General features: G+C 42.3%; 1 protein-coding gene across 3 annotated transcripts in view; it reads right to left on the reverse strand.

The window, feature by feature from the left end:
* Positions 1-10572, reverse strand: part of MARK1 (microtubule affinity regulating kinase 1) — a 53763-nt gene extending 43191 nt beyond the window's left edge. For all 3 annotated transcript variants that reach the window (XM_008149813.3, XM_008149812.3, XM_028158045.2), the window contains exon 1: positions 10459-10572. In XM_008149813.3, the coding sequence (XP_008148035.1) occupies positions 10459-10509 (51 nt within the window). In that variant the 5' untranslated portion in view covers positions 10510-10572. The remainder of the gene's footprint in view (positions 1-10458) is intronic.
* Between the last annotated feature and the right edge of the window lie 13538 nt (positions 10573-24110).

The following is a 24110-nucleotide window of genomic DNA, read 5'->3' on the forward strand; positions in this document are numbered from 1 at the left end:
GCTCCTCAGCTCTGATTGGTTTACAACCTGAACTCAAATGGATACAGTGGTCAAAACAATATTAAATAATACTTTCTCAGAAAAAAAAAAAAAAGATCAAGCCTATAGCCAAAAGCACTCTATGGTGACCTCCTTTAATTTGCTGTCATCCACCCCTTCTAATAGGGTAAAGCTGGGAGAAGGTAGGTAACATGAAATTCCTTATCATCCCCTTCTACAACTATAGACCCACGAATGCCACACACATGTACCTTATGCTCTCTAAGCCAGACAAATGCCTGTTATTTTCTACAGCTCTTATCACCTGCTGAAAGGATGGGTTCATCATTCCCTCACCCCACTTTCTATAATAAACATCAACCATAATTCTTTTTCATTTTAATCAAAAGATGAGATTCAGTTATGATGTAATCATTGTCACATAACTCACTATTTTCGAAGCCAAGGCAGTGGGTGTCAGCGTCAGAATTACCTAGGATGTTATGAAAATGGAGATTCCTGGATCCCACCCTAAAGAAACTGAGTAAGAACATGGAGTGGGAGTGAGCAAGGGTTAAGGAATGTGAATTTGAAATGATCTCCCAGCTGGTTCATAAGTTCAACTCACTGTATTTGAGAATAAATGACCTTGATTTATTAAATTGTTGAGTGTCCCAAAATAGTATATACAGAAGTAATGTTGGAAATAATCCCTGACCTCAAGTACTTTCAATAGAGTTAGAAAGATAAAGTTTACACACATTGAAATTGTAGAACAAACAAACTCTATGGTATAGAATGGTGTTCAAAACTTAGATCAAGTACCCCAATCTTTAAAATGTTTAAGTATGGACAATTTTAGAAATGCTGACATAAATCACAGATGTATTACTTTACTAACAGATTATATACATTAAAAATATATATGAAAAATTTTTTGGAAACATTAAATTTTAATGACACAAACTTTTCATTGGTTAGTAAAACATTACCAATTATGCAATATAAGTATATTTCTTGATTTTTTAAAATTATGGTTTAACAATTTATGATACAGAGATTTGAAGGACTACCAGTTTATATTGGTACTTGATTTCAATGACTATCCTGACTAAAGACAGCACCTCACATAAATACAAGTTTGCATCCTATTATGATGCTTCTATTTCAATCTATCTACCAATTATTATAAATATTTAATAAAAAGAATGTTAGTAAATACTTTCCTTGGTGACAACAAACTGTTCTTGAAAACTAATCATTTTAATAATCATGACAAATGGCTTCCAAAAAGTACTAAGGTTTTGATGTGGAAAATTTATAAATTCGTTAGAAAATTATTCACATGTTTAAGTGTAACAGGACAATTTCAGAAACAATATGCAGTTGAGTAATAAAATTACATAAGTATGGAAATTTCTGAACACCATTTTCAAAAGCTTATTCTAGCCTTCCTGGAGTAGACAAAATATTGTGAAGTATACTCTAAGATAAAAAGTGCTTTTTAAAAAATGCATTGGTGAGCCTAAAGAAAGAGAAACATCCAAGGAAAAATCAAAAACAAATCAACAGACACATCATAAAACAAACTCCAAGGCCAGTGTTGCCCTGGGGGTAAGCCTTGGACCCACTACACGGTGAGGGAGATGAACCTAAAACTCCCTCATTGAGCCAGGATCCCTCTAGGAGACCAGAGAGTCCCAGGTCAGTAGGGACTCCTTCTCTAGAAGAAGTTATCCTTAATTTAGACTCCCAAGTTGCACACAGATAAAAATCAGGCAAACGAGAGTTCATCAGCAAGAACCAGCAAATAAAAAAAGAAATAAGCCACAGTAAATGAGAATCAGTAGACACAAACAATAGAGCTAAATCCCCAGGGACTTAAAATAATAAAATTTCCAGACACAGACTGTAAATAGCTATACATTAAATGTTTAAGAAAATGCCAGGTTGACTTGAGAAACAAACCCTTAGAACTTTCAGAAATAAAAAACAGAATTAATATAATTTTAAAATTCCACAGATGGGTAAAGAGAAGAGTGGAGCATGCTGGCTTTTCAGGGAACTGCCCAAGAACTGGTTTCTGTCCAGCTGTGTTACGGGTGCTGGTGGGAATCAGCAAATAAACGATGCCTTGGGGCCGCTGAGAACAAAAAGAGCGGCTCATTGTGCTGCTAGCAGCTTCAGAAGAACCACAGTACAGCAGGCAGACAGCAGAGGGAGCAAGAGATATGGGCTCCTAAGAAAATGAACCTGGCAAATCCCTCTAATCAGGAATCCATGCACACAAGTTGAGAAGACATGTCTACAGAAAAGGTTTGAGAGCCCTGAGTATCCCCACCTGCACCGAATGTTGAAGATCTTTCCATGTATCAAGCCAGTCTGAAAAGACTGGTAGAGGTAGCCAATTTTTTTAAATGCATGAATACCAACACAACGTTACAAGGATACAAAGAAACAGGGCAAAATGGCCCCATCCGAAGGAAGAAATTAAATATCTATAAGCCAATCCTAAACAAACACAGGTATGTGTATTACCTGACAGAGAATTCCAAAAAACTGACATAAAGATGCTCAATTAGCTCATGTAAATAATGCATGAGCAAAATGAGAATTTCAACAAAGAAACAGAAAATTTGAAAAAAAAAAAATCCAACAGAAATTTGGGAGCTGAAGAATGCAATAACTAAACTGAAAACAACATTAGGAGGGTTCAACCAGAGACTTAACCAAGCAGGAAAAAAGTCAGTAAACTTGAAGACAGGTTGTTTGAAATTATCCAGTCAGAGGAGCAAAATGAAAAAATAACAAAGAGTGAAGAAAGTCTAAGGGACTTCTGGGATACCAACCAGTGGACCAATATACACATTATGGGAGTCCCAGAAGGAGAAAGAGAGAAAGGACAAGAGTTTATTTAAAGAAATAAAATGGCTGAAAGTTCTCAAATATGAGAAAAGAAATGGACATCCAGATTCAAGAAATCCAAGAAAACTTAAATAGGATGAGCTCAAAGATAAAATTTTGAAAGCAATAGGAAAAAAACTTGTCACAAATAAAAACATAATATCAAAAAGCATATGGAATGTAGCAAAAGCAGTAGTAAGAGGGAACTTTATAGCAACAAATGCCTACTTATTTTAAAAAAAGATCTTAAATAACTAACTCTATATACCTCAAGGAACTAGAAAAATAAGAAAAACCTAATCCCAAAGCTAGCAAAATGAAGGAAATTATTATAGAGATTATAACAAAAATAAATGATAGAGAATAGAAAAACAATATAAAAAGCCAACAAAGGTTTGTTTGTTTTTAAAGATCAACAAATAACAAATCTTTAGCTAGACTAACTAGAGAGAAGACTCAAGTAAAATCAGAAATGAAAGAGGGGACATTACAACTGATGCCACAGAAATAACAAGGATGATAAGAGACAACTATGAATAATTATATGCCAATAAACTTAGAAGAAAAGGAGAAATTCCTACAAACATACAATCTACCAAGACTGAATCATGAAGAAAGAAAATCTGAAAATATCTGTAACTAATAAGGAGATTGAGTCAGTAATCAAAAACCTTCCAACAAAGGAAAGCCCAGTACCAAACATTTAAAGAATCCTTCTCAAACTCTTCCAAAAATTGAAGACCAGGGTACACTTCCTAACTCATTGTATGAGGCCAGCATCACTTGTAACACCAAAGCCCAAAAAAGACACTGCAAGAAAACTAGGAGCCAATAACCATGATGAATATAGATGTAAAATCCTAAACACAATATTAGCAAACCAAACTTAACAGCAAAATAAAGGATCATACACCATGATCAAGTGGGATTTATCTTGAAGATATAAAGACAGTTCAACATACCATAATCAATGTGTTACACATCATATTAGCAGAATAAGATAAAATTCACATGATCGTCTCTATTGGTGCAGAAAAGGTATTTCACACACACAAAAAAATATCAACACCGTTTCATGATAAAAATTCTCAACTCCCTGAGACTAGAAGAATTATTTCAACAATAAAAGCCATATATGAAAAAGCCCACAGCTAATATATCAATGGTGAAAAAGTGAGAGGTTTTCCTCTAAGATCAGGAACAAGGCAAGGAGGCCCATTTATATTCAACATAGTACTGAAAATCCTAGCTGGAGTAGTTTGGCAAGAAAAAGAAAAAAGGAAATTAAAAGAACAATCTCATTTACAATAGCATCAAAAAACAATAAAATACTTAGAAATAAACTTTAAAAAGGGGAAAGACTTGTACACGGAAAACTACAAAATGTTGCTAAAAAAATTAAAGAAGATACACATAAATGGAAAGACACTCTGCATTCATGGATTGCAAGATTTATTATTGATAAAATATCCATTCTACCCATAGAGATCTACAGAATCAATACAATCTCTATCAAAACCCCAACAGCATTGTTTTATAGAAACAGAAAAAACAATCCTAAAATTCATACAGAACTACGAAGACCCTGAATAGTTGAAACCATCTTCAGAAAAAAAACAAAAAAGCTATGGGCCTCACAATTTATGACTTCAAAACATATCACAAAGCTACAGTAATCTAAATAGTATGGTACTGACATAAAGACAGACACATAGACCAAGGAAACAGAACCGAGAGCCCAGAAATAAACCTATGAACATACAGTCAAATCATTTACACAAGAATACACAAGGGGGAAAGGATCGCCTTTTCAACAAATGGCGCTGGGAAAACGGAATAGCCACAAATTGGGCCTTTCACTTAGACACAAAAATCGATTTAAAATGGATTAAAGACTTAGGCGTAATACCTGAAACTATAAAACGCCAAGAAGAAAACATAGGGGGGAAACTTTAGTATGTTGTTCTTGGAAATGATTTCATGGATATGACACCGAACGCACAGGCAACCAAGGCAAAAATAGACAGGTGGCACTACCTCAAACGAAAAAGCTTCTGTACAGCAAAGGAAATAATCAATAGAGTGAAAAGACAACCTGTAGAATGAAAGAAAATATTTGCAAACCACTTATATATGAAACAGGGTTAATATCGAAAAAATATAAGGAACTTCTGGAATTCAATATTTAAAAAAAATGAACGAAGAGCTTGAATAGATGTTTCTCTAGAGAGGATGCAAAAATGGCCTATAGATATATGAAAAGATGCTTAAGGTCACTATCAGGGAACTGCAAATCAAAACCACAATGAGATAGCACCTCACACCTGTTAGGATGGCCGTGATCAAAAAAACAAAACAGACAATAACAAGTGTTGGTGAGGATGTGGAGAAAGTGGAACCTTATGCCCTGTTAGTAGGAATGGAAAATGGTGCAGCCACTATGGAAAACAGTATGAAGTTCCTCAAAAAAATTAAAAATAGAGCCAGCAATCCCACTGCTAGGTACTTATTCAAAAGAACAGAAGTCAGGATCTGGAAGACATATCTGCACTCATGTGTTCACTGCAGCATTATTCATAATAGATTAGCCCAAATGTCCAGCAACAGACTAATGGGTAAAGAAAATGTTACATACACCCAATGGAAGTTTTTCCACCATAAAAAGGAAGGATTTCTGTTACATGCTAAGTGAAATTAGGCAGTCACTGAATGATCAATACTGCATGATTCCCCTTCAATGAGGTATCTAAAGTCATCAAATGTATAGAAGCAGAAAGAACTGTGGTGGCCAGGGGCTGGGGAGAGAGGAAAATGGGAGTTGTTGTTCAATGGGTATAAAGCCTCAGTCATGCCAGATGGAAAGTCTTAGAGAGCTCCTGTACAACATTGTGCCTGTGCTGCAGTTAACGACACTGTAACACACACAGAAATGTGTTAAGAAGGTAGATCTCGGGTTATCTGTGTTTTACCATGCTAACAAATTCAACAGTGATTTAAATACAGCCGACAGTCAGTTAACCAAAGATTACATACAGTAACTATACTGTAGATTTTACTATAGATTGTAATAAAGACATAGTAACATAGGGGAAGAAGTGAATGAGAGTTTAAGATACATATAGGCTCCCTGGCCAGTTTGCTAAGTGGTTAGAGCATTGGCTCAAGGACTGAAGGGTCTAGGGCAGTGGTCGGCAAACGGCGGCTCGCGAGCCACATGCGGCTCGTTGGCCCCTTGAGTGTGGCTCTTCCACAAAATACCACGGCCTGGGCGAGTCTATTTTGAAGAAGTGGCATTAGAAGAAGTTTTAAAAATTTGGCTCTCAAAAGAAATTTCAATCGTTGTACTGTTGATATTTGGCTCTGTTGACTAATGAGTTTGCTGACCACTGGTCTAGGGGAACATATCTGGGATGCAGGTTTGATGCCTGGTTGGGACCCTGCAGGAGGCAACCTGTCAACATGACTCTCTCACATCAATGTTTCTCTCTCTCTCTCTCTCTCTCTCACACACACACACACACACACACACACACACACACACACGCACACACCAGAAATGCTAGATGGAACAGAAGGGTAAGGCAATATTCAGAGATAATGGTTGCTGCATTTCCAAAATTAATGAAAGATATAAATCCACAGAGTTTAGGTCTAAACAAATCGCACAAACTGCTGTGTGGGAAGGCAAGGAACTCACGGGAAAAGTGAATGAGAAGTTAAGGCACGTGGAGGAGTTAAGGTCTAACATAATCTAATCAGAACCCCCAAAGCCAGGAACTGATATATTTTGATGACAAATGAAAAAATTCAAAGGGGAACGTTATGGCACTGATCTTGTGTGTGTTACTCCCAGTCACTGTGCTGGGCGTTGGCAAGTACAGAATTAAGGAGACCAAGTAAACCCACAGTTAGAATGCAGCGTGACAGGTACTGTGACACGTGAGGGTACTAAGCAATCCCGGGGGAAGCGGTTAGCAACAGTGATTCCCAGGGGCAAACTCCTGATGGCCACCTTAGTTCAGCCAATACTTGTTACGGTCAGTGAATTTCAGATCTATAAACAGAATCACCATCCAGAGTTGTGTTATTCAGAGTTTCAAAGCCCATTTTAAAATTACCAAAGTCCATTTTAAAACATTCCCAAAAGGAGTCAAATAAGTTTCTTCATACTGTTCAAATTTCCCCACGGAAAGCTAATCTGGACATTTGGTATCCATAAAAATTAGCATAAGAAGAATTTTTCCAAAAACACACAAAAAATTTTTTCTTGCTTAATTTAAAAGTAATGGCATAAAAGTAATGGCAATATATTATCTATATCCATGCTGGAATTATCCAAGTCATCCAACAGAAGAAAAGAAATATTTCAAATACCTGTTCTTTTTCTGGACTTACTCTTTACAACCTAAAATCAAACCCATTTTGCATAAATTAATGATATTATCTGCAACATATTACCTATGACACTATAAAGTGCTTATTCCACTCAAGTGAATCATTGGTGTGCTGTTAGATTTAGCCACGTGAGACCTGTTAACACACATACGAATCCTTCACCTAACAAAATACTTCTGAAAAAGTGCCCACAGATTGTTGCCAAAAAAAACCAATTCTTTCTCACTCTAAACAGCAGTAGTCTATAGAAGCTCAGTGCTATACTATTCCTCTTTCGAATTTAAAAATTCATCCTCAATGTATATTAGTGACATGGGTAGATATTACATACACCCAAGGACACAACATCCAAATACATTTATGTATGGCTAAATAAGTTTTTATATAAACTGCAAATGATTTCAATAAAATGCCAAGATGGTTCTTTAAATGACTGCATTTGCTTATTTTACTTTCCGGCAGTAATGAAATGATTTTAGCTATGCCCTTAATATTCCAAAAGACTGAGAAGCCTTTGTTGTCATATGAATGTAAATTTTCACAACCAATTTTTAAAAGATGTCATTTTAACTGGAAACACCACAAATGTGTATTTTGACTGCCACACTGGCATTAATCTATTAGTGATCAAACAGGTTTGTGAGCTACTGATGAGAGGGAAGAATGGATAATGACATTTACTACCAACCAGAGAATAATGAAGGACACCAATTGGTGATTTAAAATATTTTTTTTATTGATTTCAGAGAGGAAGAGAGAGGGACAGAGAGATAGAAACATCAGTGATGAGAGAGAATCATTGATCGGCTGCCTTCTGCACACCCCCTACTGGGGATCGAGCCCACAACCAAAGCATGTGCCCAGACCAGGGAATCCAACTGTGACCTCCTGGCTCATAGGTTGATGCTCAACCATTGAGCCACAATGGCCAGGACCAATTGGTGATTTAAATAACCTTCATTGGTGGTCCCTTTGATAAACACCTATAGCACTTAAACACCAATTTAGCCCTATTTACACAATGGTTTCCATTGTATAGTTTGGAATATTTGCCTTTTCTGTAAGTTCCTTGAGGGGAGAGGTCTTGTCTTAAATACTACTACTATATGTCTTCCAGCTCAGAACCAAAGCTGAGTGTATACTTATTGATAAAGTTAGCTGCAGTAAAATAAAACGTATGTTCCATGGCAATTAGGAGGCAATCGGGATGTGGGTAAAGTAAGCTAATTGTAGGTACAGTTATGTGCAACACAATGACAGCAAGGGACAAGACCATAACGTGACTTTGAAATAACATGTTCCGAAACAGAGCAAATGAGTTTATGCAGCATAATCATTTTCTGAAGGGACCACAAAATTTATCGCATGATTATTGCTTAGCTTAAAAATGCTTTTTTGAGGTCTTACATGTGACGATGCATTCATACTTCTATAACGCTATCTCATGTCTGTATAAACTACCTCATTCATATAAGTATGGAAAGAGCTGTATGTACTATTCAAAATCCAGAAGGAAATAAAGCCAATGTATTATCCCACCCTTCTGAGGTTAATGAACACACACACAGTGTTTTGCTAATTAAAACAAAGGTCTTACTTTTCATGCACACTGAAATGACACACAGAATAACAGGAATCTTTTTAGTTAGAAAAATTCGGCACCAACGTGGCTTTAAAATCAACTTCTATCAAAATTTTCGTCTTTTTCCCCTGACCTTCTTCAATCTCTCAATCAAAATTATATATCATGGTTTTATAGCGACAATTACGATGCAAATTATGTGATCCTTTATGATCGCAGCAGACTTTACCATTGTAAAGGCACCACACCACAGAGGACAAAAGCACACCGCAACATCTCCTAGCTCTTCCAACAAGACTGTTCCTAGAATTTCTTCTCCCTTCACATAATCACATGAAGTCTCTGTGGTCCCCTACGCTCCAAGATCAAATAATCTGACCACACCTCCCTCCAACACTTCAGAGGTGAGTCTGGATCTCTTCTGTCTCCTCCTTTTGTCTAAGAACGTGCAGGCACTTAATTTATCTGACCCACCCTTTGAAGGCATGGGTATACCAAGAGCTGGAGAGTCCCTGAGTTAACTAGACAACTAGAGAGATCTGGTCGGCCCCCCAAAACTCGCTACCCCTTTAAGCTCTTTTAAAAAAAGTCAGAAAATCAGCATAGGCCCTGTTTACAGGCCAGGAGAGTTGTTTCGTTGTTGTTGCTGCTGCTGCTGTTGTTTTAAGTCTTTCCCACAAAAGAACTCACGTACACTCACAAAACAACTGTACTTTTCAGAAGGTGGAAATACAAACTGATCTTGTTTGTCCCTTAGGTTTTCAAGAGTTGAAACACGAACGACATCTGCATCTAGAAAAAAAACTCCTGAGGGCAAGTTGATCAAAGACGCAGAAAATCCTGCCTTCAAAGAAATGCACCTTGTGACGCCCCACGAAGGAGGGGAAATATTTAAAGTAAAACCTTCCCTGCTTTATCACAGCAGACTTGAGGAAGAGAAGAATAGGCGCTTGGTTTCCTGTGGCTTTTCAACATTGTGCTGTGACCCCAGGGCCACAGAAGCCGTGGGTGCGATTCTTCCACTCATCACTGCCCAGGAGTAGCATAAGCTCTGCAAACTCTGTGCACAAACGCACACCCCCTCTCCACTACCATCCTCGCCCTCCACCTCGACCCCAGCGTGACCACGATGCTACAAAAAGCAAAGTCATGGGGCAATGCAGGGGGTGGTGTGGGGGCGGGGGCAAAGGGAGGGGGAATGTGTGCAAAGGACTGAAAGACCCAGAAAAGCAAGGGTGGGAGAAATAGTCCGCGGGCGGGTCTGTGACCCAGAGCCAGCCGTGGGGTGGGGATGCAGACGCCCCGGGCGGGGAAAAGCCACCGGGATGCCCACTCTGCCTTGCCCTGCCTCTGCCCTCCATCACCCCCTTGCTCTCCGGCAGGGCCACCTCCGGGCAGGGAGCGCCTCTCACAGTCCCCCATCCTCACGCCGGAGGGTCAGGGTGCAGCCTGGGGCTGAGCCGGGGGCGAGGTCTGGGGGCGCCGAGCGCAGACCTGCGGCGCGGGGGCGATGGGGGACTCGGCGGCCCGGGTGGAGGGCGAGCGCGGGTCGCAGGGGGGTCTGGCCGCGCGGCTGCGGGGCGGCTTGGGCTACTCACGTTCTCCGTGTCCCGCTCGTTCACCGTGGGCAATGGCGTCCGGGCCGACATTTTGTGCGGGCGGCGGGATCGGGCCGGGGTCCCTCGGGCCGGGCTGAGTGCGGGCTCCGGGGGCGCAGGAAGCGGGCGCAGGCGCGGGCCGAGGCCGGGCGCAGCGCTCCCGCAGGCCGCGGGCGGTGCAACCAGCGGCCCGGCGCGGAGCGGGGAAGAGGCCGCGCGGGGAGGGCAGAGGAGGGGGCGCTGCCCGCGGCGGCGCCGGGGACGCGGGCGCCGGGGAGGGAGGGCTCCGGGCGGGCGGGTGCGGCGCCGCGGGCAGAGGCGCCGGGGGCGGCGTCCGGGCCCCGCTAGGCTCCCGGGGCCATGGCCGAAGGTGAACTCGCGCCTCCGATCGCGGCCCGGCAAGCGCGGCCCCGACAGCGCCCCGCGCCCCGCCCGGGAGAGCGGCGCCCGCGGGCCGTGCCGCAGCCACGCGCGGGGCCGTCCCGGCTGGGTCCGCGCTCAGCGCCGCTGCCGGGCCGGGAGGAGGCGGGCGCGGCACGCAGCACCCAGGCCACTTGGCGGCGGCCAGTGGGTGGGCGGGCGCCAGCCGCGGGGCCTCTCCATTCATTCCCTCATTAGGGATGCGGGGCCGCCTCCTCCCTCCCGCGCTCGCTCGCTCCAGCGCCGTCCCCGATTATTTTGGTCCCGCGCACCACCCGCCGCGTACGGTTGTCTCCGAGCCTCGGTGCCTTTTCTTTTTCTCTGCGTTTGGGTTTTGCCGGAGGGAGGAGGGAGGACGCTGGTCCCTTTTTTGTCCGTTTCGTTGGGGAAGAATTAGATGCATCTGACCCTGGCCCTGCACCCCGACCTGCACCCTCGGGACGTCTCCCCTTCTCAAATCCTCCTTTGCCCCTGATGTCAACCTTCCCCAATCGTTGCCCTCCCGAGCCTTCTCTCAGCCCCCTCTGCAGGAAGCCTGTGGGGTCAGGGTCACCCTAATAGTTGGGCACAGAGCACAAAAGCCCTTAGAGGCGCCAGCAGGGGCTCAGGCCAGGCAGCTCGCCCAGGTGACCCCACGGCGCGGCCTCCTTAGAATGCAGACGGTGGAAGAGGTCACCCGGTGGCCCACCGCAGCACCCCCAGAGTGGGTGCCCCCAGGACTCACAACGCTTACAGGGGCTGGTCGTCACCTCCTGGGACACAAGGAAGTGTCACTGGGGCCAGTTTGTTGGACGGAGGAGAGCAGCCTCTGATTTGGGCCCTGTCCTACCTTCTCCAGGTGGCTTCCCCCTCCTTCCCGCCCACCTGCCACTTCCCACATTCCTATCTAAGAGGCCCGGCAGCCGTCTAGAAAGCAATTCTGCGGCTTTGTCTTACTTGAGAGCTTACATTTTGCACACTCTGCCCCATCCTTCCAATATTTCTTGTACACTTCCTTTCCTGGGTGGGCGGGTAGATAAAAGGAGCAATAGAAGGGGATAGATCCCATTTTTAAGCCACTTCCATAAGCTTCCAATGAGACTCTCAAGATGGGCAATTCCGCCTCTCTCCTGAAGTCCACCCATTTGGGGGGAGGGGGGTAAAGAACCCTGCACCAGATGGTTTTTATCCCGACTTGTTATAGGTAGCTTCTGAAAAGTTAACACTTGACCCTTACAACATGTTCCAAAAGACCTAAAAATAGCAAATACAGAGATCCAGCATATAGTCCCTTCTGGAACACCATCTATGTAAGTATTTCTTCAGCACTGTATCTTGTAAACACCTCCCAGTTTCACAAAGCAAATAAAAATCACAAGATCCCTTTGATGTTGATCGCTACTCCTCAAACCCACTTCAGGCTGTGGGACCGCAAGGCTGCAGACTGGATTATGGCGACCAGCTGGGCACACCAGGCTTTCCCCGTTCCTCTGCGGACACCCTGAATCACCAAGAGCACTGAGGTTGCCAGGGCAGAGCTTGTACTTTTCTGATTAACAAGAGTCGCCGCTGCCTATAGGGGCTGCTCACAGTGTCAGCAGCACAGCGACCTCCGCAGCCACCCCAGATCACCTTGTTACAACCGGGGAATAAACAAGGACCCGTGAAAGGCTGTTCAGCCCCTTGGGAATGTGATCATTCCTTCCACTGACAGCTCGGGTTTTGCTTGTCAATGCCCATTCGCATATTATCCTATGTCTTTCCCCTTGGATTGACCCAGGCAAGCATCTTTATTTTTACAAAAGTCCATTCAGTTGACTTAGTCAAGATCACAGATGCACCTGGCTCGTAGTGTACACAAGATAACTGTGATGTGTGGTGGTGTTCACCCTGTAAGGTTCATTATACCTGTAATGCATAAAGGCTAATTAGAGACAGAGCTCCAAGGAGAGGCCAGGATTCCCGTACAGTGGCTCCCAAGACTTTAAAGTGTGCACTAAAAGTCATGGGCAGCCTGGCTGGTGTGGCTCAGTGGTTGAGCATCGACCCATGAACCAGGTCATGGTTCAATTCCCAGTCAAAGGCACATGCCCAGGTTGCGGGCTTGATCCCCAGTTGTGGGGCATGCAAGAGGCAGCCGATCAATGATTCTCTCTCCTCACTGATGTTTCTCTCTCCTTCTCTCTCCCTTCCTCTCTGAAATCAATAAAAATATTTTTTAACAAGTCATGGACAAACCCCTTAGCTTTATGTGCTACACTGTGTTCACATACTGAACCTGAACTGAAAATCACATAACAACAGTCAGGGATACTTATTTTTTAAATCAACATCTTTTTTTTTAAAGGTTTTATAACAGCAGAGCTACATTCAAAGGGAGTCTTCATTGGATGGGTAACTCAACTCCATAATTCTGGTTAACAAAACAGACGAGAAACAGCTTTATTAAAAAATGGCATTCAAATAATTCATGCCTGCCATTGTGGGCTTGTTACATAATGAACATTCTCTCTGCACAGGTTAGAAAAGGGCACTGTGTTCTTGAAAAGGCGTGTGTGCCCCTGCGTGAGCTCTCCGCCCCTTGAGATGGCAGGAGGCAGTGTTGTGACTGAGTCAGAGCTGTGTGGCCATCGCCCTTACTTAATAATGAGCACGCTCAGAAGCAAAGTTCTCTTATGTCACTACATACAGCTTCTTGTGCCTGTGACTATGAGAAATGACAATAGGAGTATTTTAAGGTTTGAGTCATTTTCTTTAGGCGCATGAGCCAAATGTGGCTTGTTGAATTTAGAGGTTTCGAACCTAAGGTGTTGGGGTAATAAAGGTTTCGGGGGAGGAGAGGGAATTGAAATACTGAGAAAACAAAAGAAAAACAAGATCTGTGGGTGCTAAACCCACACGGAAAATGCTGGAAGAGCGTTGCTTCCCAGCAGCTGTATGAAGCAGAATCCTCTGGCGCTACTGTCCTGTATAGGACTACCTGTGGCTACTGAGCACTTGGCATGTCACCGAGGAACTGAATTTATAATGTGGTTTCATTATACACAATTTACAAGCTGATCTTTTATTCAGTTATTGGAAATATTTAACATATGTTAGAAAAACTCAGATCCACGAATCTAACTTCTTAACTCTAAATATTCTGAAATCTCAATGAAGATCAAGTATTTCTGATGAAAATGATTCATCTGAATTGAGATACGTTTGCCAAAATAAAATGCAAACCAGAATTTTAATGACTGGGTAGGAAAAGAGTGCAAGATAGCTCTTTAATATTATATTGATTATATATTGAAATGCTAATATTTTGATATGTGGGGTTACATGAAATATACTATTAATTTCAAGTGTTTCTTTTTACTTTTTCAAATTGGATACTGAAAGATATGAAATTACATATGTGACTTAAATCCTGTCTCTGTTGGGCAGTACTTCTCTATAAGGTAAAAACTGAAAATAAAGAAGTGCTAAAAAAATCAAAGGCCTTGATTAGAAGCTATTAATAAATCATTCTTTGACTCAACAAACACCACTCGGACACATGCCACACACTGTACTGTTCAAAGGGAATGTTCCTCACCTAATAGTTCCAGCAGTTAGGATTATAATATTCTTTTTACAGCGCTAAGTGGAAAACATGGCTGATTCATACAAATGAGTGTTCACAGATGGCACTCATTTGTAAACAAAGACTTCCTCGAACGTGACAGATTCAGCAGAGTTCATACTCAACTCGGGTTTTAAATGTATCAAATGCCTGATAGTCTTGGCCAGTGGGTCACTATTTATTGAGGGCATACTCTGGAGGATACAAGACGATCTGCAATCGTCCATATAACCCACAGCAGAAAGCCACAAGCTGGGCAATTCTGCACGGTAACCAAGAGTTGTCCCAGCTAAAGAGGAACATGGTGAATGTCCTTCAGGGAAAGAACAATCAGTTCTTTTCATAAAATAAAGTGGTCCCCTCTGCTCTCCTGTCCTTCACAAGGTCAGTTTTTTGCATGGCAACAGTCACCACTGAAAATGTGCAGCCACCGAAACAGAAAAGATGTGTTTTAGGTTGAAAACTGTGTGAGGCTGCTGCCTTGTACCTGTGGCCATGGAAGAAGGCCCGAGAGGTCCTTGTGACCATGCCCTACACGTGTCTTCATAGCTGTCAGTGTCAGCCCAAGAGTCGGCTCACTGGCTTGTCCATGTTGGGCCCCCACACCTCACAGCACAGTCTATGTCCAGGTAATACTTAGTCTCCTTCCACTCCCCACAGGCGCCCTAGACTCCGCAAGGCCGCGCTGTTGGAATTCCCCAAACACACTGTTCTGCTGACTCCTCTGCACCTTTGAGTCACCTCTTCTCTCTTCCTGGAATGTCCTCCCTCCTTTCCGTCTGATGGACTCCGAGCTGGTCCTTAAAAACCTTTTCTTGGAAGGCTTCCCTGACACCCCTGCTTCTCCCGACACCCACAGAGGTCATCCATCACTGTCTCTCACCACCTCCGCACCCTGGACATTCTTGGGCTGCTGCTCTCCTCGCACTGTGTGCCTGGCTGGTCGCCCACCCGACTGGGACTGCGACCTGGTCAAGGAAGGGAATGTCTTCTTTAACTCTTTTTGCCCAGGACCAAGCTCAGTGCCTAGCAATTGGTAGCTACCCAGTTTCCTAAATGACCATGACTGACTCATCCCATGTTGTAAACTTTCCTGTACCTCCATATTCTTTTGAATTCCTAAGAAGCATCACATGGGAGTGGAAAATAGTATAGGGGAATCATTAAAGTTTGCAAGAAGGGACTGTAGAAGCAGATAAGATTTCACATAGTATACAAACTATTTTCCCAATAAATATTATTGATTGGGTGGCAACGTGACTCTTTTCTATCCCCTATAGAGTAGTAGCTTAACACAGTGCTGTTAATTTTACTACTCTGTGATTCTACTGTCACCATTCTTTTGTATCCATACATAGGAAGTGCTCATCACGGATATTTCATAAAACAGTCTTTTAAATGAGCCTCTCCATAAACCAAGGTGTACTGACAGCAAGTACTTCCCTGGTTGGGAGGAAGCAAGTCAAAGGTAGGATGAAAAGTCAGAGGTGGAATCACGTGATGATGGAGTGCTGAGAGCAACAGGGCTGGCGGAACCTCCCCACGGAGGAGCCTCAGGAATCGGGTGGCTCTTCCGAGCAAAGCCTTTCAGCAGGCTGAGCGTCACAGCATCACCTGACAGTGAAGTCAGGACAGCAAAACAAAGGACAAGACACGTACGTGGATGTGACTACTGGTGGGAGTTATGCACCGGTCTCTGGCAACATGGAAAAAACGCAGATGAAAATGAACAGCATCATCTTCAAATAATGGATATTGGTTACATATAGACTCCTATAGGTGTGGCTACACCCACATTATTGTCCTGTCCAAACTACAGTTCTGTAATGTCACAAAGGAAGCAAAACAACCCTTTGAAAGTCTTATGGTAGCCACCCTAGAGTAAGAGTTTAGTTCTCTTTCACTTGGCATTTACAAATTGAACATGATGTAATTTAACACCCTTTTAAACAGCCTTGTGATTTGATTATCTGATTTCATGGACCATATTCTGGGTGCCCTGTTCCCTTATATTTTATACTTATTTTGTTAGTATTAAATAATCAGTTTTGTAGTTTCTTTCCACACACTCAACTTAATTTATTTAATCCCTTGTAAATTGTGTTTTCCATGTTAAATGTTACATTACTTACATTTTGATGAGTTTCTTCCTTTCTACATAAGTATTGACACCATTTGTTACTTTGCTTTTCATTCATTTAAAAAACATTGAGCCCTGCTAATGCCAGGCACCATTCAAAAGTCTTCAGAAAGAGCAGTAGACAAAATAGATAAAAGTCCCGCCCACATGAAGTTTACATTTTGATAGGCACTTGCAGTGTCTAGACAGTTCAAAACCAGAACCTCCCATAATACAAATAACCTTTTATGTTACACATTGCTTATTTTTCTCTTTTAACAAACAGAAGCACCCAGGCTTAATTTTTTTTCAAGTAATGAATTGCAGTAGCTAGATCTTTCCTCCCATCTAAAGGTAATTGCTTTCTCTCTCGATATTTTGGCCCTTCTCCAATAAGCTTTTGTCTAAACGGCTTCAACTGGTTCCACAAGTAGCTTGGGTACTTTAAACCCAATAATAAAGATGCCTTCCTGCCCAGGTGACTTGCATTTGATCTACGTTTTGTAATATTATCTCAGCTTTATTATCTTGACACCAGGATACTTCTGCGCTTCATCATCAGCAATTGCTTTACCTTCAACCACTAGTAAACTGTCAATATTTTAGCAGGTCTGCGAGAATCATGTAATAAATAAGAACCTATGCTTATAGCCATTTTAGAAGAACTTTTTTTAATATAAAGAAACACTTTGGGGAAGTTCTTCCCTGTCTGTCCTATAAAAATGAAGCCCCTATTACTCACTTTGGTGGTATATTCCTCTTCCCTTCATCATTCTTATAATGACTGACAGGGAGACACTGTGAGCATTCTTTCCAGTACTGTGTCTCCAGAGCCTTTTAAAGACCTGGAATATGTAGCTACTCAACTAACCACAATGACATTGAATGGAGGGATGTATCACAGATCTAATGATTTCTCTGCATTGAACATGTTTGCAGATCCCAGATTACTTTCAGGCAGCCTTAGTCGACTGCCATTCATAAGTGAAGGGCCAGTTTAAGTGTCCCTTCATCTTTCCAAACTCCCTCCACAGTCACCCCTTGGGCACTCGCCCCCATTGCTAAATAGCTCCATTGACAAGGCTCCAGATGAACTTTTCCCACTACTTGCCTTATCTTCTTTTTCTAGTTCTAAAACAAGTATCCAAATTCCTAACGTTATAAATGCCCCCTTTTTAAAAGCTTTAAAATCGTGGAATATGCATCTCAGAAGATTACCATGGCTAGAATCCAGGTTTACGTATATGTGAAAAAATGTACTTCCTTTGTAATATTTTTAACCATTCTTTTGCTCTCTCCTTGTGGCATATCAAACTGTAATTCCACCTTTACACCAAGCCACAAATCGACTGCATACTACTGAGCACCTACTACGTGCTTAGTACTACTCTAATTTTTACATAAATACAGCAAGATTTGTACTGCAAAATCAGAGCTGAACCTTCCCTACAAAAAAGGAACTCCTCTTTTGTAATTGCTTCTGGAGTCTTGGGGCACCAAGCTTTTGTGTATTCTCAGTGGTGGTAAGTCATAGTCTTTGGAGGGTTTATTTTTAATGCCGAGTCATTTAGAATCAACTTTGATGGGGAGTATGGATGATTAAGTGGGATAATCTCACATTTGAGTAAATATTAGAAGTAGAATAGTTTCAACAATATTTCCTAATATTCATCAAGTTGAATCATGCTTTCAAGAAGCAATGAAAACACTGAAAGATGACAGCCTTTTTAGAATAAGCATAAAACCTTGAAAACTGATTATTTTAAGGAGAGGTTCTCATTGTTCTATAATCACTTCTACACGTGGTCATGTGGTTCATGTAGTTAAAGAACGTGCAATCTTGATAGAATGACACAAGAATATAAAGAACAAATTAGAGTGTTAATTGTTAGTCCAAAGGGTACTAGAGACAAACAAAGGTGAAAAAGAGGCTTCATTATAAGAGCATCAATACTCATCATCAAGCCCTAGCCAGTTTGGCTCAGTGAGAGCATGGGCCTGCAGACTAAAGGGTCTCGGGTTCGATTCCGGTTAAGGGCACATGCCAGGGTTGCGTTTTGGGCTCGATCCCCAGTAGGAGGTGTGCAGGAGGCAGCTGATCAGTGATGCTCTCTCATCACTGATGTTTCTATCTCTCCCTCTCCCTTCTCTGAAATAAATAAAAAATATTTTAAAAATACTCATCATCAACATCTCCATTAAGAACCAATGTTACAAATGGCCACCACGTACATGAAAAGATGGTCACTATCACCAATTAGGGAAATTCGAATCAAACCCATGATGAGATATCACCTCACACCTGTCAGAATCACTATCATCAAAAAGACAAGAAATAAGTATTGGTGAGGATGTGAAGAAAGAGAATGCTTGTGCACTATTGGTGGAGATGCAAATTGGTGCAAACAATATGGAAAACAGTAGGGAGGTCCCTCAAAAAAAATTAAAAATGGAAGCACCATATAACCCAGCAATTCCACTATTGGATATATATATCCAAAGATAATAAAAATACTTATATCTGTACCCCATGTGCACTGCGGCATTGCTTATAATAGCCAAGACATAGAAACAACCTAAGTGTCTACCAAAGGATTAATGGATAAGGAAAATGTGAGATATATAATAAATTTAGTATTCAGTCATTAAAAAAGGATGAAATCTTGCCATTTTTGACAATATGGATGGACCTTGAGGGCATTATGCTAAGTGAAATAAATCAGACAGAGAAAGTCAAATATCATATGATCTCATTTATATGGAGTATGTGGAATCTAAGAAAAAATTTTAATAAAAAGTAAGCTCATAGATACAGAGAACAGATTGGTGGTTACCAGAGGTGGGAGCTGGAGGGTGAGTGAAATGGGTGCAGTGGGTCAAAGGTACAAACTGACAGTTATAAAAGAAGTCATGGGGAGTAATACATAGCATGGTGACTATAGTTAATAATAGTACTGTACTGCATATTTAAAAGTTGCCAAGGAAGTAGGTCTTAAAAGTTCTCATCACAAGATAAAATATTTGCAACTAAGTAAGGTGACAAATGTTAACTGGATTTGTGGCGATCATTTGACAACATATGCAAATATCAAATCGTTGCGTTGGATACCTGAAACTAATATAAAGCTATACGTCAATTATACTCAATAAAAATAAAACAAAAAGAGCCAATGTTTATGTGTATTTCCTAAAGCCTGTGTTTACCTTATCTCTTGTAATCCACACTAAAGTCTTGGTATGCAGACAAATATTCTTGGTACATTCCCCAGAGAAGAGACCAAGCCTCAAAAGGTGAAATAATTGCCTAGTGGCATCCATTTCAGGAGAAGCTTGACCTGGAAAAACGGGTCTTCCACCTGGAGCCCGGGCCTCTCCATTTATTTCTGGGTCTTTCTCATGGACTCCCAGACATCTACAGGAGGATCGCTGACTCCGTACCCATAGTCCTCCTCTCTCTTCCCACAAACCACTGTCAGCATTCTGAATCTGAGAACTTGAATGCAACTGAGGCGTGGAGGTGAGGGTTAAGGACAGAGAGCCATGTGAGTAACTGTTGTGAACCTATTTGCTATAAATGTGAAATAAACTCAGGTCCTGCCCTAGAGGCCATGTTGGCTTATGTAGCTTGTTTGATGTTTTGATGTGGATAAAATCAGATTAGACTTAAAACCAAGAGCAAACTAGAATTAGGAAAGGAATCATGAAAAGATGTAACTTACAGCCTGGAGGGTATGTGTCTGTGTGTGCGGGGATGGGTAAGGAGGGGAGCACACTTACGTGGGGAAATGGAGAGAAGTTTCGCCTGGGTGATAGTTAGGAGAGAGCTGTGGACTAGGGATCAAACCGGCAACCTTGGCATATCGGGACAATGTTCTAGCCAATGTGCTATCCGGCCAGGTCAACAAATTATATTTTAAAGCTTTAGCTCTTTTCTTTTAGTGGGAGGAGGTCAAGTAACTTAAGCAACTATCATGCTAAAAATTACTTTAGTATTCAACCAGTGTACACCGAGAATAGACAGGCCACCACACAGCAGAGGTACTGGATATAAAATCACCCCCCGATTGGCATAGTGCGTGGAAGTTTGAGAAAGTGCCTTACTCGGTGCACTGGGGAAGTGGTGGACGGGCTGGGCTGACCCTCAGAAGATTTAGGAGACCAGTCCTCTTTGTCAATTGGACAAAAAGAACTAAACTGCCCCAATGGGAATAGCAGTGCCATTCCTGTGGGCATGCGCCCTGGGCAGTCACAGGTGTCCCACACTCATAAGAACCCTGTGCTTGGTGTTATGCTCTTCTTTGGCTGTGTTGAAACTCTGAATGCTTTTTAAGTAAGAGGCCCTACCCTGGGCCCACAATTTACGTAGTCAGTCCATAAATTGCATAATATAGTTCTAAGCACCGTAATTATCTCTCAGTAATGTTATTTTATTGTCGTCCCTTCTCATTATTGTTATTATTATACTACTATGATTGCTTTACCATTATTAGTTATGGTCCTGAAACCTCAGTGCACGCAGCTTCACTAACTGCACAACCACCTGCCCGAGAAGGGTAAGTAGTCAGTGAAAGACAAGGCGTGTCCAAGGCGTGTCCGTTTTAATGGCCGTCTATCTCAGAGGAGCACCCGTGGGTCATTTCTATTAAGCAACAGCAACACAAACAACCAGCAATCAGGAAGCGAGAGCTCAGGCACCAAGCCTTGGGCTAGAATCACTACCAAATAGACGCTTCCTATTATATGACACCTACTGAGCTCCCCGCAGTTCATGTGGCATTTTCTTTCATCTCCACGGTAATCCTATGGGAGTTACCCAAAGTCACACACAGCTAGGGAATACGTCAGATCCACCACACTCTGAGGCCATCAAGGGAATCCTTCCTACAGTCAAGGAGCTCACAATGGACCCAGTGAGACCAGGGCCCCCACCCACATCTCACCGCTGCAGGACCTGAACACACACACACACACATACACACACACACACACACACACACACACACGCTCACACCAAAGCACCTATAAAAGAAAATAACTGCATAGAAATATAATGTGAGATGCATCCATCAGGGCCATGAGTTACATGGGATTGATTAGAACAGGCTTCTGGGGAGAAGAGGCCTGAAGCTGCATTTTAAAAGACAGAAAGAAGCCATATCAGCGAAGAGGAGTGAATCATTCATTCTCTGATGAGAATATAATGGCCAAAGCAGGGAGGCAAGAATGAGCTCGCCGTGGACAGGAGAAAACAAGTAGATGTGCTTGCCTGGAACAAAGCTGGACGCAGCCCAGAGGAATCATGCACACACAAATATACGTAAGGACACACTAAGTGTGCTCATGTGTGAAAGCCAGCTTTCCTCGAATAGAACCTGGAGCTTCTACCGACGTGGCTTTAAAATAACGCTGGGAACCACTGCCTGCTTTCTTCCAAGCCTTCATCGTTTTCTCCCAATGGGACCATTCAGTTCTCCGTGCCTGTGAGCTGCTCTGAACTCTAGCGGCACTCACTCCCTGGGGTCTATAGACCCCAAAAAGAAAAATCACCAAACTTTCTCTTTCCCTGAGAGCGGAACTGTTTTCATTTCGACTTGAAATGTATTATTGCGGGTTTGCTGACATTCTTTCCCCAAAACAAGACCACAGCTATTTGTATTGCAAGAATATTTCCCAGTTGAACGTGCGGAAACTCATTCTGGTAAGATGCTTTAATGCGTTGCTGAAGAAACATGTTTGCTTTGCTCTGTGTTTCTGCCTGTTATGTTTATGGGCCATGTATCTGTGATAACAAGAGGTTTAAATAATAAACAATACAGGAACATCACCCCAGCCCGCCAGAATCTCCTCCGGGGAGGAAGTGGGGTCTGGATGTTAAGCCATACCAGATGAATGGAATGACTGGAACTCTGCTGATTCCTGGTTTCCGTCTCAGTGGGGTTTATTCTGCCTCATTTTCTCTACCTATCAAATGGAGATAGCCATTTTCACTTCATAGTCGAAGCATATGAGAGATATTCAAAGTCCTAGTGAAGTACAAGTATAAACAAATGATATAAATAAATAAATATGTAAATATAGGCTTAAAAGTACTCTCTTCCAAATATGGTAAAAATATAAAATCTCTGTGACGTCATAAGAAAGTGCCCCAAATAGCGCATCGACCATTCATCTTAGCTCTCTCAGATGGCAACCAAAGTGCTGCTGAAAATTGTGTTCATTTCTGTGTGGCCCAGTTCTGAGAGAGGGGTTTGTCGATGGGCCTTTGAATCTCTCCCAGGCTTCTGAACATGCATGTATTGTTCTAGAACAGTGCTTCTCACACCATCTATGATGAAAAGCCAGGGTTTTTCCCTCCAAATTTCAAATCTGCCAAAAACTGACACTGTTGTCAAGTGCAATTCGAATGAATTTGTAGAAAACGTTAAGAATTTTAAACATAGACGTACAAAAATAAAAGCTTAAATTTATTACTTTCAACAGACGTAAAATGACTCTGTTGAAGTCTGTGTTTCTAAGCATTCTCAATTTCTACCTAGCTCATCACTGAACAACAATGAACAATGTGGGAGTCCGCTGCCCTAACGCCCTCTTCCCAAACTGTCCATCACCCCTCCCTGTGTCCTCCCCAAAACTCTTCCTAATGCTGACAGCAGGACCGTGCATGGAGGGGTTTGCAGCTAGTGCCGGGGCATTTACAGACAAGCGTCTTCTCATCTTTTCCCTCCATTTCAAGTTCAGAGCTGCATCTGAGGAGCTACTGCATCTGAGTGGCCTTAATCACTTAATCACTCAGCCTTCTTGTAAGACAGCTAAATATTCCAGGCTTGCCCAAACAACTCCAAGGTTGCACGCCACTCCGGGGCTCTGGGGGATTCCTGAGGCGTGCTGTGGCCCTGCTGAGTCAGAGCGGAACCCATCCCAGAGGAATGTCAGGTACGCCTCCTCGGCCCCATTCCTGATCCAAGTGAGTCAGGGACCATGGCCGTCCTTTCTCCTTCCCACCCTTTGTTTTTGGTGACCTGTGCCATGTCCATTAATGACCTCTGAGTCCTTAAAAAAATGCTTTCAATCAGCCATCCTTATCCTTTGGCAACATTTTTCTCTAATGACTGCATTCCTGTGATAACAGATAACTAGGAAATAAAGAAGAACAGCCCGTGGGGACCAGGTTTTATGACTTAAAGATGAAAAGAAAATAATTTCCTGGAACTTCAAGCCCCGCCCTCCATGTTGGAATGATGGGGGTCGCCCACTCTTTATTCTTGCTTCCGCATAGAGCTACAATTCAATTCAGGGTTTCCTTACTGAAGTCTGAGAAAGAGGGACACCCAGGAGCTCCCTGAGAAGATGAGAGAGCCTGTGTGCATGTGAATTTTTCTGTAAAAATTTTGTTCCCATCAGACTTTCAAGAGTTGCATATAAAAGTTTAAAACCTCTAATGTAAGCAATTATCATGGAAGAGGCGCTCCCTTTCTACCTTGGGGTCTCCAATGTGAGATTCAAGCCTCATGCAACATTTCCTCTTCA

Source organism: Eptesicus fuscus, chromosome 24 (genome assembly GCF_027574615.1).
Source record: "Eptesicus fuscus isolate TK198812 chromosome 24, DD_ASM_mEF_20220401, whole genome shotgun sequence".
In the NCBI taxonomy this organism is placed as follows: Eukaryota; Metazoa; Chordata; class Mammalia; order Chiroptera; family Vespertilionidae; genus Eptesicus; species Eptesicus fuscus.